The 14,552-nt window shown below is 43.7% G+C and overlaps 1 protein-coding gene across 1 annotated transcript in view; it reads left to right on the forward strand.

Annotated features, from left to right (window-relative positions):
* Positions 1–14,552, forward strand: part of rims2a (regulating synaptic membrane exocytosis 2a) — a 454,274-nt gene that overhangs the window by 36,353 nt on the left and 403,369 nt on the right. Inside the window, exons 2-3 of the mRNA XM_060900221.1 lie at positions 3,394–3,426; positions 3,973–4,086. Coding sequence (XP_060756204.1) covers positions 3,394–3,426; positions 3,973–4,086 — 147 coding nt within the window. The remainder of the gene's footprint in view (positions 1–3,393; positions 3,427–3,972; positions 4,087–14,552) is intronic.

Raw genomic sequence — 14,552 nt, forward strand, 5'->3', positions numbered from 1 at the left:
TAACTTCTCAAACAAACAACTAACTGAAGAATGCCAATGAATCATCATGAACGTAATCAGATTTAAAATTGGTTTGGAATTTCGACACATTTACCTGGAACTTAGAAAAAACAACAACAGCAAACAGTTTTGTATGAGATTTAAAAGTTGCGGCGGCACGGTGGTGTAGTGGTTAGCGCTGTCGCCTCACAGCAAGAAGGTCCGGGTTCGAGTCCCGTGGCCGGCGAGGGCCTTTCTGTGCGGAGTTTGCATGTTCTCCCCGTGTCCGCGTGGGTTTCCCCCGGGTGCTCCGTTTTCCCCCACAGTCCAAAGACATGCAGGTTAGGTTAACTGGTGACTCTAAATTGACCGTAGGTGTGAATGTGAGTGTGAATGGTTGTCTGTGTCTATGTGTCAGCCCTGTGATGACCTGGCGACTTGTCCAGGATGTACCCCGCCTTTCACCCGTAGTCAGCTGGGATAGGCTCCAGCTTGCCTGCGACCCTGTAGAACAGGATAAAGCAGCTAGAGATAATGAGATGAGATGAGATTTAAAAGTTGCTAACTTTCAGTCAATACATGTATGGAACAGAAAGTGGAGCTTGCACATTGCCATCATTTTCTCACTGGTGGATTTGGAGTTACAGTCTTCATTCTTAGAACATTTATAGCTATCATCTCTGAATTTTTAGTTCCCATAGCACTGTTATGTTAAACCAGACAGTCAGTACTGTTGTACTGTATCTCAGCTCGTATTTAACCGTATAGTAGCAGTTCCTGATGTGGGTGAAGCACAGAAGCACGGCAGGCGAGAGTTGATGGTCACACACAAACCCTTTATTTCACTTACTTTAGCTTTTCCACTTTCTTTCACTCACTCACTCACATACGCGTATGAAGCCTCACAGGCAGCGATTTTGTCATGTTTGTTGATATTTGCAACAAAGAATGTCGCACCTTTAGCTTGTGTGGCTTTCCTGTGCATGCTGTGTCAGGCTGTTTTCTCTGTGGCTCATGAATAACTTTCAACTACTTATAGTGCAGAATGCTTTGGTTGGATTTCCACTTCCCATTACTTACTGTAGTTGTAAAGCCTTTTCTTTTTGACAAGCTGTAACTATTTGTAACTAGAAATGGACAAAAAGTATGATGTGTCATTCTTTCATTAATAAATTATTGTCTTTATTGGCAAGTTGCTTCAGGATGTGCTGGTATAGGAAAAGAATCCACTTTCGGCCACTTTCCAGCATCTTCTTGCTGATTATTATTATTATTATTATTATTATTATTATTATCTCATCCGGCCGACAGGCGATGACCTTATGCCATCCTGTGCTGTCCATCGTCTGTCCATCGTCGTCCACATTTCATGAAAATCGCTTCTTCTCTCTCAATTCTTCATCAATTTTTATTCTTTTAGGCAGGAAGGTAGGTCTGCCTGGGGTGCATATAGCTTCTACCCAAATTTGCATAATTGCAATTAATCATGAAGATATGGAGTAATTAAGCCTTAACGAGCAGTTTCCACACAAATCGCTTTATCTCCCTCAATTCTTCACTGATTTTGATTCTTTCTGGTATGAAGGTAGGGGTACCTAGGATGCAGATAACCTCTACCCAGATTTGCTTAATTACAATTATTAATGAAGTTATGGACTTCATTAATGCCTTCGTTAAGCCTTAATGAGCAGTTCAACAAAAATTGCTTCTTCTCGGTCAATTCCTCGCCGTTCTGGATTCTTTCTGACAAATAGGTCGGTATTCTTAGGGTGTATATAGCGTCTATATATAGTTTGTATATAGTGTATATAGCTTGAAACATTTATTGTGTAAGGTGGCCCACTTTAGATCGTTCCTTCTGGACTAGACGGAGCCAGAGTGAGCTACGCCTTCATTGAAGGTCTCGTTCTTTACATAAAGTATTAAAAAGGACTATGCCTGTCAGTCGTGATTGTCTTTCTTTCAGTACTGTTGCATCTGTTCTGTTTATAGTACAGTATATCTGATTCAGTGAATCTTGCACCTCCAGACCTTCAAAAACGGCCAACTTACACTCACCGGCCACTTTAACAGGAACCTGTTCTTGATTCTAAGATTCCTGTTCTTGGCTGTAGGAGTGGAACCCAATGTGATCTTCTGCTGTTGCATGCTGAGATGCTTTTCTGCTCAATACAATTGTAAAGAGTTGCTATGAGTTACTATATCCGTCCTGGCAGCTCGAACCAATCTGGCCATTTTCGTTTGATCTCTCTTATCAACAAGGTGTTTGTTTCCACCCACAGAACTTTAACTCACTCACTCAGTGTTTTTTGTTTTTTGCACCATTCTATGTAAACTCGAGAGACTGTTGTGTGAGAAAACCCCAGGAGATCGGTTTCTGAAATACTCAAATCAGTCCATCTGGTTCAAACCAACACCCATGCCACAGTGAAAGTCACACTTTGAGATCCTGATGTTTGAAGTGAACATTAACGAAGCTCTTGATTTGATGCATTGTGCTGCTGTCAAGGGACTGGCTGATTAGATAACTGCATAAAACAGCAGGTGGATGGGTTTTCCTAATAAAGTGTCCAGTGAGTGTCGGTTCGAGTTCCGTACATCCAGTAGAGGGCAGCGTATGTCCATCAGCCCTGGATCAGTGAATAGTGTTCAGGTGAAGGGGGGAAGAAAGGCACAGAATGAGTGTCCTGCTCTCATTCATACATATTAATGAAGCTGTGTGTAGTTGGAGGTATCACTTCGCATGAGGGAGTGTGCATGCTTTCAGGTTTGGGATAATTGTCTTTTTCTTCGCGTGTAGCTTTGTTGGTGTTTCCTCGTTCAGGTTGAGGAGTTTTGATCGAGGTGCTATCTGTCCACACTGGATTCTCCAATGATGTGAGCAAACCTGCTTGAACTCTTTGTGGTGGCATGACTCCTGAAAAGGAGTGCTTTTATTGGCTCGTCTTTAACGTTTTATTTAAGCTAATTAATATATTGTGCAGAGTAATCTTTGTTGGACTGTAATTTAGGGCTGTAATTTCGGGCTTGGGCTTTCTTGGCACACACCGGATGCTTGCCATGTTTTATTGGAAATGAGTGATGCTCTGGTTAAAACGTATGTCAGGATTAGAGACTAAAGGAGACGTAGTTGTAGCTGATTTATGCAGAAATATACAGTATAGAACACAATATAACTGTTATTGGTTTAATTTTTTTGATTTATTACCTTTTTATTCAAATCACTGCTCAATTCTCTGAATCACTTTTTTTTGCATGTTGAATGGACATAATTATTATATACTTAATTTTATATTGTGTCTTCTTCATGTTGATTATTTTCAGTTGATAATCTTTTGATTTCAACATTTGTTGTTATTCTGTTATGTTTCACCCTCCATCCCCACTGAGTTGGTCATTTATTTTTATTTTTAGGGTCAAAGAAGATCCAAAGCCTCAGTCGGCACAGTAAGTATGTCTTAGCATAACATAGATACAGGAGCTCCCAGCTTTGGCCCTCTCATGTGCTTTCTTCTTGTGTGTGGCTTCCTCTTTCTCTTGTCAACGCTTTTTTTTTTCACTGGCTGCATACGAGAGCCACTGGACGCACCTGTTCTGCTTTACCTGCTTCTCAGACGGCTGTTAGTTTTAGACAGACGCTCAGTTCTGAGCCTCTTTTTCTATGTAACGTGTGACCATATTATATCTGGTTGTCTGACACAACCTAAGATTTCACTGGCTGTACTGCTACATGCTTCTTTCTCTATTTCACACACTCTCTCTTTCGCTGTCTATCCTTGCTCTTTCTCTCTCTTTCTCTCTGTCTCTCTCGTTCACTCTCTCCGACGGTGTGTAAGCATCCAGTTCTTCCAGTTCTTTTCATAGCTGCTTGTTCTCGTCTTCTTCTCCCTACATGAATGTGTCCTGCAGTGCAGCTGTGATAATATAATCACAGTCGTTTTAATCTCCTGCGCTGCTCGAGCCGCCTCGGTGATGTCCCGCTTGTCTGTGCAGGTGGTTCAAAAGTCCCTTTAGTGGGATCACGGAGCTGGTTAATAACGTTCTCCAGCCACAGACTAAGTCCCAAAATGAGCCTCAAAAAGAAGCAACGAAGGAGGAGCCGGAAACGTAAGTAAAGAAAAATGCAAGTTGTTGTTGCATCCATGGCTCTGAGCAGGCAGAAAATACATGAACCTAGCAGCGGTAGTCTTTTAGCAAGTCATTTGAATCTTTATATTTGCTTTTCCACCTCTTTCTATTAAGCTATGAATATTGATATATTTAAATGTAACTGTTTGAATATATCAGTTCCAGTTACATTTCCACTTACTGTCTGAAATATTTCAGTAAATATTTACGGTACTTAAATTTACGTAATGCAAATGAATGAATGAATGAATCATTATTAACTTATACAGTTTTGGAAAGAACAATTCACTGCGACAAGTACAGCGTAAGACTGTGTGCATTTTTTAAACCCTGCTAAATTTGATGTCCAGGTAAAAAACACTTTGCCATTTTTAGTTAAAAAAATATGTACTGACGTTTGTTCTTATTTATTTTTACATTTACCTTTCACATATTAAGAAGAAGAAGAATCCTTTATTTGTCACATGTACACTCAAGCACAGTGAAATTCCTCTTCTGCATTGCACACACAAGTGAACAACGAGCGCATATACATCCCCAGAGCAGTGGGCAGCTATGCTACAGCACCCGGGGAGCAGTTGGGGGTTAGGTGCCTTGCTCAAGGGCACTTCAGCCATGATACAGTGGGAGGGGAAAGTGCTGTTCATTCACTCAGCTCCCCTCACATTTTTCCTGCCGTTCCCAGGAATCGAACCAGCGTCCCTTTGGGCCCAAGGCTGCTTCACCAACCTTCAGGTCATGGCTGCCCCCATTAATTCTTGGTTACTGTCTGTGCTGTCACTGGTTGGCTCACTCTTATCATACTGACTTTACATCATCACCGCATTTGTCTAAGCTAAAGTTCTAAAAGTTTTAAGGTTCTATCTGACAGCTTTGTGACTTTAAAATATTAAACTCTAAAGTTTTGTTTCTCAATAAGGTCAAAGGAGAACCTTTGATTTTGTCAAAATGTCAGTCAGGACCTGATAGAAATCTGTGAGGTAAATCAACGACAACAGTCAAGTCAAGTTGGGAGAACGGTTAAGCTACTTGTGAAAAGAGATGTTTTACAAGTGCTACATGTACAGAACTGTGAGCTGGCCTAGTGGTTAGCGTATCCACCTCTCGACTGAGAGATTGTGAGTTCTAGTCACAGTCAGGTAAAAATAGTACCTACTGCCATCTGGCAAGGTACCCTGCAATACAGATGTGAGTAGGGAGTCAAACTCTCATGGTTACCAGTGGACCAGCCCCCCACTGTAACCCTAGCTATGTAATAGATGAGAGGCCGAGGGCTATAAATACGGAGATTGCTGCCACCCAATGCACCCTAAGGGCCTGGTTAGTACTAGGATGGGAGACTGCCTGGGAAGACTAGGTCCTGGCACAGAAGGGACTTTGACATCTACAGACCCTATAATACACACTTGTTTTACAACCCCGATTCCAAAAAAGTTGGGACAAAGTACAAATTGTAAATAAAAACAGAATGCAATAATTTATAAATCTCAAAAACTGATATTGTATTCACAATAGAACATCGACAACATATCAAATGTCAAAAGTGAGACATTTTGAAATTTCATGCCAAATATTGGCTCTTTTGAAATTTCATGACAGTAACACATCTCAAAAAAGTTGGGACGGGGCAATAAGAGGCTGGAAAAGTTAATTGTACAAAAAAGGAACAGCTGGAGGACCAAATTGCAACTCATTAGGTCAATTGGCAATAGGTCATTAACATGACTGGGTATAAAAAGAGCATCTTGGAGTGGCAGCGGCTCTCAGAAGTAAAGATGGGAAGAGGATCACCAATCCCCCTAATTCTGTGCCGACAAATAGTGGAGCAATATCAGAAAGGAGTTCGACAGTGTAAAATTGCAAAGAGTTTGAACATATCATCATCTACAGTGCATAATATCATCAAAAGATTCAGAGAATCTGGAAGAATCTCTGTGCGTAAGGGTCAATGCCGGAAAACCATACTGGGTGCCCGTGATCTTCGGGCCCTTAGATGGCACTGCATCACATACAGGCATGCTTCTGTATTGGAAATCACAAAATGGGCTCCAGAATATTTCCAGAGAAATATTTCCTACCAAAATATTTCCAGAGAACATTATCTGTGAACACAGTTCACCGTGCCATCCGCCGTTGCCAGCTAAAACTCTATAGTTCAAAGCAGAAGTCATATCTAAACGTGATCCAGAAGCGCAGACGTCTTCTCTGGGCCAAGGCTCATTTAAAATGGACTGTGGCAAAGTGGAAAACTGTTCTGTGGTCAGACGAATCAAAATTTGAAGTTCTTTATGGAAATCAGGGACGCCATGTCATTCGGACTAAAGAGGAGAAGGACGTCCCAAGTTGTTGTCAGCGCTCAGTTCAGAAGCCTGCATCTCTGATGGTATGGGATTGCATTAGTGCGTGTGGCATGGGCAGCTTACACATCTGGAAAGACACCATCAATGCTGAAAGGTATATCCAGGTTCTAGAGCAACATATGCTCCCATCCAGACGACGTCTCTTTCAGGGAAGACCTTGCATTTTCCAACATGACAATGCCAAACCACATACTGCATCAATTACAGCATCATGGCTGCGTAGAAGAAGGGTCCGGGTACTGAACTGGCCAGCCTGCAGTCCAGATCTTTCACCCATAGAAAATATTTGGTGCATCATAAAACGGAAGATACGACAAAAAAGACCTAAGACAGTTGAGCAACTAGAAGCCTACATTAGACAAGAATGGGTTAACATTCCTATCCCTAAACTTGAGCAACTTGTCTCCTCAGTCCCCAGACGTTTACAGACTGTTGTAAAGAGAAAAGGGGATGTCTCACAGTGGCAAACATGGCCTTGTCCCAACTTTTTTTGAGATGTGTTGTTGTCATGAAATTTAAAATCACCTAATTTTTCTCTTTAAATGATAAATTTTCTCAGATTAAACATTTGATATGTCATCTATGTTCTATTCTGAATAAAATATGGAATTTTGAAACTTCCACATCATTGCATTCCGTTTTTATTTACAATTTGTACTTTGTCCCAATTTTTTTGGAATCGGGGTTGTATAATGAACAGCATTTAATTTAATTTCAAGCGGTAGATACTCTTTAATACCTGCATAAGCTCACTATAAGTGAACTTTTAGACTTACTTGGACTTTCACCATGATCTGCTCATAAATGCATGCTAAGCCAAAGAAATCCTGGGGGATTTCAAAGACATGAACAATAAAACTCAGACATCTCATTGTTTTGTATTGATTTTCAGTTGCATTCTGCTCAAAAAACTTTCTATGATTTGTGCAAAACTGGTGTACAAGCCTAAACATGAGGTTTATATATGACAATCCACTAAATTTACAAAAGTTTGGGCAAATTATCCCCAACCCATATGTAATTGGACCCAATGTTTGTCCTATTGGGCTGCTTTTGGTATGAAGATCTGGCAACCCTGGTCATAGCATATACATGTATCAGTTTCCACACATCATACAAAGAAACTCGACACAAATGTAAGGGGAAACCACAATGAAACACAAGAATCATTGGATACAGATAACACTTATTTATAATAATTTATAATAATAATGCATGCTTTGTGCAAAACATGTGAAGCCAGCTAACCGTATATTTTTCAAACTGCTGCTCAGGACAGCATTACGCACTCAGACAAATGTGCTATCTACCCCCTTCTGCATACATGAGCTCACAGGTGCTCTGATTGACAGGAGAGAGAGAGAGAGAGAGAGAGAGAGAGAGAGAGAGAGAGATAATGTGTCATCTGGCCCACCCAGAGAGTATGGACAATTTTGCTGTCCTGGGCCCAATATACAGGATGTACTATGTTATCTAGTACCAATCAAAAGTTTGGACACACTTTCTAATTCAGTAGTTTTTATTTATTTTTATTAATTAAATGACACTTCATGTCTTAAAGTAATGATGGATGTTGTTTCTCTTTACTTAGTTGAGCAGTTCTTGACATAATATGGATTATTACAGTTGTAGAATAAGGCTATTTCTGTACTTTTATTATTAATTTGCGCTAGCAGCACCGTTGCAAATTGTTACTGTCACTTAGGATTTTCCCACTTTATTACACCCCCGCTCCTTGGGGGGGGGGGGGGGGGGGAATACTGGTTTACCTCTGTCCGTCTGTCCACATCGCCGTCCGTCCGAAACACCCTTTTTCTCAGTAACCACAAAATCATAGCCACTTGTTACTTGGTAGCAAACTTCAGCTTGGGGTTCTATACCGTGTATACCGTATTCAGGTCTGTCCCACATTGATTTCCTGTTTACCGACTTAATATATTTACGAAACATATAGGGTGGATTTACAAAATTTTCGTAACACTTTTCTCAGCAACTACAAACCACAACCGCTTGATTCATAATAAGTGTCCTATTCCTTCGATAGCCACAAGACACACCTGCGCAAAAAGCTTTGGAATTTGCAGTATTAGGCTCCAGCAGATACAAGGCCCGTAAAGGAAGGCATTGTGTAAATCTGCTCAGCATGCTGAAGGCAGACCTCAAGCACAGAGGATGAAGTCCCCCTACAACAGAAAAGAAACTCAGAGAGCTAAGGGAGCTTGCAGGATGCGAGACGCAGTGGAAGATGAAGAAAGACTGAATGCAGCTGCAGGACGCTTCCATGACTGTAGATGCAGAAAACCAGTGAATGATGATGATTCCTTCGATTGCTTGCATTCTGAAATAAGCGAGAGCGGGGGTATAAGTAAGTGAGCAGTAGCTCACAGTTGATTTTGTTCTTCTTCTTCTTATTCTCCTAATGTTTTTTTAGGACGTTATTTCTCCTTCAGTTTTTAACCAATCGTCACCAAATTTCACATGAATACCTCTGGGCTGAATTATGTTGCTATGACTTTTGGTGGTGATCTGGATCACTGATCTGGAATGATCCATGAACAACGGGATTTTTTTCAATCGCTTATAACTGTCAATTTTCATGATTTTTTTCAATCTTTTTTAAAAATTTTGTTAAGGGCAGCAGAGCGCAACTTTTTGTTAGAATGCAGGCACTTACAGATGTATGCGCGGAGGAGAGTGGGATGCAGACGGACAATGAAGCCAAAGGGAGGGACAGGAATCAGCGTTGGTAAACAAGTAAGGGTTGGGCGATCGGCGAACAACACAGGGTAGATAAGGCAAGAGCGAAAACGTGTGAGAAAGGGTCAGAAAAAACGAGAGACAGTCAGAAAGGGTCAGAAAAATGAGAGACAGTCAGAAGAAACAAGGCTTGGTATGAACTGGAAAGACAGAACGATACTTCACACTGGAGTGTTTGTTATGGAAGCATAAATAGGTGAACAGGTAATTGAGGAAATGAGAGACAGCTGGGGCGGCACGGTGGTGTAGTGGTTAGCGCTGTCGCCTCACAGCAAGAAGGTCCTGGGTTCGAGCCCCGTGGCCGGCGAGGGCCTTTCTGTGTGGAGTTTGCATGTTCTCCCCGTGTCCGCGTGGGTTTCCTCCGGGTGCTCCGGTTTCCCCCACAGTCCAAAGACATGCAGGTTAGGTTAACTGGTGACTCTAAATTGACCGTAGGTGTGAATGTGAGTGTGAATGGTTGTCTGTGTCTATGTGTCAGCCCTGTGATGACCTGGCGACTTGTCCAGGGTGTACCCCGCCTTTCGCCCGTAGTCAGCTGGGATAGGCTCCAGCTTGCCTGCGACCCTGTAGAAGGATAAAGCGGCTAGAGATAATGAGATGAGATGAGATGAGATGAGATGAGATGAGAGACAGCTGACTTTCAGTAGGAGGGAGACAGAGGGCGATGTGAATCTTGGGAGCTGTAGTTCAAAGTGTCCATGTTTGTAGTTTGTTTACTCTCAGAGGGTTTACTGACAGAACCCCCCAAGAAGCTACCTCTGGGAGCTACCTTTTTTCTTGGACGACTCCTCTGGGTGCCAGTTTGTTGGGATGCTGGGTGTGAAATTCTTGTTTTAACAGGGGATCTCGGATGTTCTTGGCCCTGACCCAACTTTGCTCCTCGAGTCCATATCCCTCCCAGTCCATCAGGTACGCGACTTGGCCTCTTCTTTGTCTTGAGTCAAGGCTCTTATTTACCTGGTAGATGGGCTCTCCCTCGAGCTCGAGTGTGGGATGCTCCTGGACCAGTGTGTTGCTGGCAAGACGTCCCAGGATAGCAGATTTTAGATGTGCTACGTGGAAGGTGGGAGATATTCGGCTATGTGGGGGAAGTTCGAGACGATATGCTACTTCGTTAATGTGACATATTACCTTGAATGGCCCGATGTAACATGGCTAAAGTTTTCTACAGGTGTTGTGTTCTCGTAGGTTCTTTGTTGCTACCCAAACTCTGTCACCAGGGGAAAAGTTCAGAATCTCCACTATGCTTATCCGCATACTCCTTGTACTTGGTGCAAACTGTTACAAGACACTGATGAACCTCTTCCCAGACAGCTTGACTGCGTCTGAACCAGTCGTCAACCGCTTGTACCTAGCTAGGAGTGTTGTCCCAGGGGAACAAGGGCAGTTGGAAACTGAGTATGCACTGAAACGGCGTTAACTGGGTGGCTGAGTGAGTGAGTTTTGTGCATACTCGGCCCAAGGAAAGAGGCGTGCCCAGTCCCCCTGGTTATGCATGCAGTAAACTCTTAGGAAACAACCGATTTCTTGATTTGCTCTCTCTACTTGGCCAGTAGACTGGGGGTGATAGCTTGATGTGAGGCTTACCGATACTCCCAACCTTTCCATGAAGCTAGTCCAGAATCGTGAAATGAATTGAGGGCCCCGGTCACTGACTATATCCTTGGGAATGTCATAATATCTGAAGACTTGTTGAAACAGCAGTTCTGCAGTTTGGGCAGCTGTGGGGATGCCAGGCAACGGGATAAGTTTAAGTACTTTAGAAAATCTGTCGATGGTTACCATAATGGTGGTGTTTTCTTGAGAGGGAGGGAAGTCCGTGATGAAATCAATGGCTAAGTGTGACCAGGGTCTCTGGGGAATTGGGAAGGGGCATAATTTGCCTGCGGGGTGGGGGGTGGGGGTTGTTTCTTGGGACTTTAGCTTGGGCACATTCAGAACATGAAGTGATAAACTGGTTGATTTCTGTGAGCATGTTCTCCCACCAATACTTATTTTTCAGCATTTGGTAATTGCGTTGACTGCCCGGATGTCCAGTGGTGGGAGATGCATGTGCTCAGGTGATGAGTCGACTGCAAAGGTGCGTGGGTACGTAGAGAAGGCCAGGTGGGAGATGAATAGGATGGTTTTGTGTCTGTGACTTCCTTATTTCCTTGTCCAGTTCCCAGGCGATGGATCACATGAAGCACTGTGGAGGAAGGATATTGTGAGATACTGGGTCTTGGAGGGATGGACTGAACGCCCTAGACAGTGCTTCTGCTTTAGTGTTCTCAGAACCTGGACGGAATGAAATTGTGAAATCGAACCTGGTGAAGAACAATGCCCACCTGGCCTGATGTGGATTTAATCTCTTGGCTTTCTTGAGAGACTCCAAATTCTTGTGATCTGTGAGGATTGTGAAGGGGTGAGTAGCCCCCTCTAACCAGTGCTGCCACTCCTCGAGGGCTGATTTGATAGCGAGGAGTTCTCTGTTCCCCACGTCATAATTCCTTTCTGCTGAGGATAATTTCTTAGAAAAGAAGACTACTGGGTGTAGCTTGTGTTTCTCTCCAAAGCATTGGGAGAGAATGGCCCCAACTCCAGTATCAGACGCATCCACTTCAATGATGAACGGCTTAGTAGGGTCAGGATGCTGGAGTATGGGAGCCGAGGTGAAAGTGAGCTTGAGCTGATTGAAGGCTCCCTCTGCAGCTGAGTTCCACTGTAGACATTTAGGTCCCTTCTTCAATAATGCTGTTAGAGGGGCTGCTATGGTGCTAAAACCCCGAATTAACTGGTGGTAAAAGTTAGCGAAGCCCAAGAATTGCTGAAGGTCCTTTATGGACTTGGGTGTTGGCCAGGAGGTGACGGTGGATACTTTGGTTGAGTCCATGCTTACCCCTTCTGCGCTGATAATATAGCCAAGGAAAGAGATCTTACTTTGATGGAACTTGCATTTCTCCGCCTTTACGTAGAGGTGGTTCTTCAGTAAATGTTTGAGAACGGCTCAGACGTGTTCCTGGTGACTCTTGATATCTGAGGAGTATCTCAGAATATCATCTATGTACGCAATAGCATATTTGCCCAGCATGTCCCATAGCACGTCATTGATAAGGCACTGGAACATGCTGGGTGTTGAAGAAAGGCCATAAGGTATTACCCGATATTCGAAGTTTCCCGCGGTCGTGCTGAAGGCGGTCTTCCATTTGTCCCCCTTTCTAATCCTGATCAGGTTATAAGCACTTTGGAGATCAAGCTTTGAGAAGATCTTTGCGGATCTGAGTTGCTCAAGCGCCGCAGGGACTAATGGAAGAGGATGGGGTATTTAACAGTAACCTGGTTGAGACTTCTATAATCAATGCAAGGCCTTAGACCATGTCCTTGTTTCTTCACAAAAAAGAAACCAGCAGCAGGGGACTTGGAAGGATGGCTGTATCCCTGTTTGAGGGCCTCCTGAATATACTCCTCCATAGCAACATACTCCTTCTGGGATAGAGGGTAAATACGATCATGTGGTGGTGACATACCTGGTAGTAAGTCAATTGCACAGTCATATGGCTGGTGTGGTGGTAGCCCGCAGGCCTTCCCCTTACTGAAGACCTCCAGAAGGTCCTGATAGCAGTCAGGAACGTTGTCTATGGAGTCTGGCTGAGGACTCTCTACTGAGGTGGAAGACACCCTAAATTGAGGATGAGAAAGACAGCTCTGGAAGCACATGGGGGACCACTGCAGAATTTCTTTACTTTGCCAAGAGATTAACGGATCATATAGTTGCAGCCAGGGATCTCCAAGGATGATGTCATGATCAACGGTTGAGGTGACGTACAGAGAAATGAATTCCTTGTGTAATGCTCCTACTTGAATTTGGACGGGATGGATGCGAGTGGTGACAAGCCTGTCGCCTATGGGTCCTCCATCGATGGTTCTAATGCTGAGTGCGCTGTGCAGAGGGGTTGTAGGCAGGTTGAGCTTCTGTACGATGTTGCTGCTAATAAAGTTCCCCTTTGCCCCTGAATCAACAAAAGCAGATAGGACATGTGTGGAGGATGCCATCTTGAATAAAACGGGAATTTTAAAAGATTTAGAGCTGAGTTTTCTCACCAGACTCGTAGATCTGGCAGGAATTTCTGCTGGAGGCCCTCGGGACGGACTGGACATTATCGAATGTTATGCTCGGCGCTCCCACAGTAGAAACATAAACCATCCTTGCGCCGTCGAGCATGTTCAGCACGGGTTAACCTGGAATGGGCTACCTCCATGGGTGAGCTATCTTTAGATGGCTGAATGGGCCTAGCCCCTTCGTGGATGGAGGGTCAGTGTTTTAACAATTGGTCCAAATGAATAGCTAGGTCTATGAGGGAATCCAGCATAAGGTTCTCGTCTCTACAGGCCAGTTCACTGATGATCTCTGGGCTCAGACCTTGGCAAAAAAACCGCTTTCAGCACTGGGTTATTCCATCCACTGGCTGCTGCTAGTGTCCTGAAGTCCAGGGCGTACTCAGCAACACTTCGAGATCCTTGAGAGCAGGAGAGTAGACTCTCTCCCACTTTAATCCCTTCAGGTTCATGATCAAAAACCCTTTTGAATAGGGAGAGGAACTGCTCATATGAAGTGGTTTGTCTCCCGCTCTTGTTCCAAACGGCAGTAGCCCAGTGGAGCGCTTTGCCAGTGAGAAAAGACAAAAACTTAGCGATCTTATACTCATTGGACAGATTAGGTATGGTGGCGAAATACATAGAACACTGAAGTAAAAAACCTTTACATGCGACAGTGTCTCCAGCGAACTTCTCTGGTGTGGAGAGTTGTAACGCAGGGGTAGGAGGAGACTCGGGGTGTGCTAGGAGGGCCTGCGACATCACAGTTGCGAGTTGTGTCATTCGAGTATTGAGGTCGGTGAGCATCTGCTAATGTTCCCCTAGCAAACGCCCCTGCGCATTGAGAGCAGTCTGTTTCAAATCCTCCGCTACATCCATGTTGCGGTGAAGTATCCTGTTAGAATGCAGGCACTTACAGATGTATGCGTGGAGGAGAGTGGGATGCAGACTGACATCGAAGCCAAAGTGAGGGACAGGAATCAGCGCCGGTAAACAAGCAAGGGTCGGGCGATCGGCAAACAACACAGGGTAGATAAGGCAAGAGCGAAAACGTGTGAGAAATAGCGAAAGGGTATAAAAACCCGAGAGACAGTCAGAAGAAACAAGGCTTGGTATGAACTGGAAAGACAGAACGATACTTCATACTGGAGTGTTTGTTATGGGAGCTTAAATAGGTGAACAGGTAATTGAGGAAATGAGAGGCAGCTGACTTTCAGCAGGAGGGAGACAGGGCGCTATGAATCTTGGGAGTTG

The sequence above is a fragment of the Neoarius graeffei genome, chromosome 19, assembly GCF_027579695.1.
Source record: "Neoarius graeffei isolate fNeoGra1 chromosome 19, fNeoGra1.pri, whole genome shotgun sequence".
NCBI lineage: Eukaryota > Metazoa > Chordata > Actinopteri > Siluriformes > Ariidae > Neoarius > Neoarius graeffei.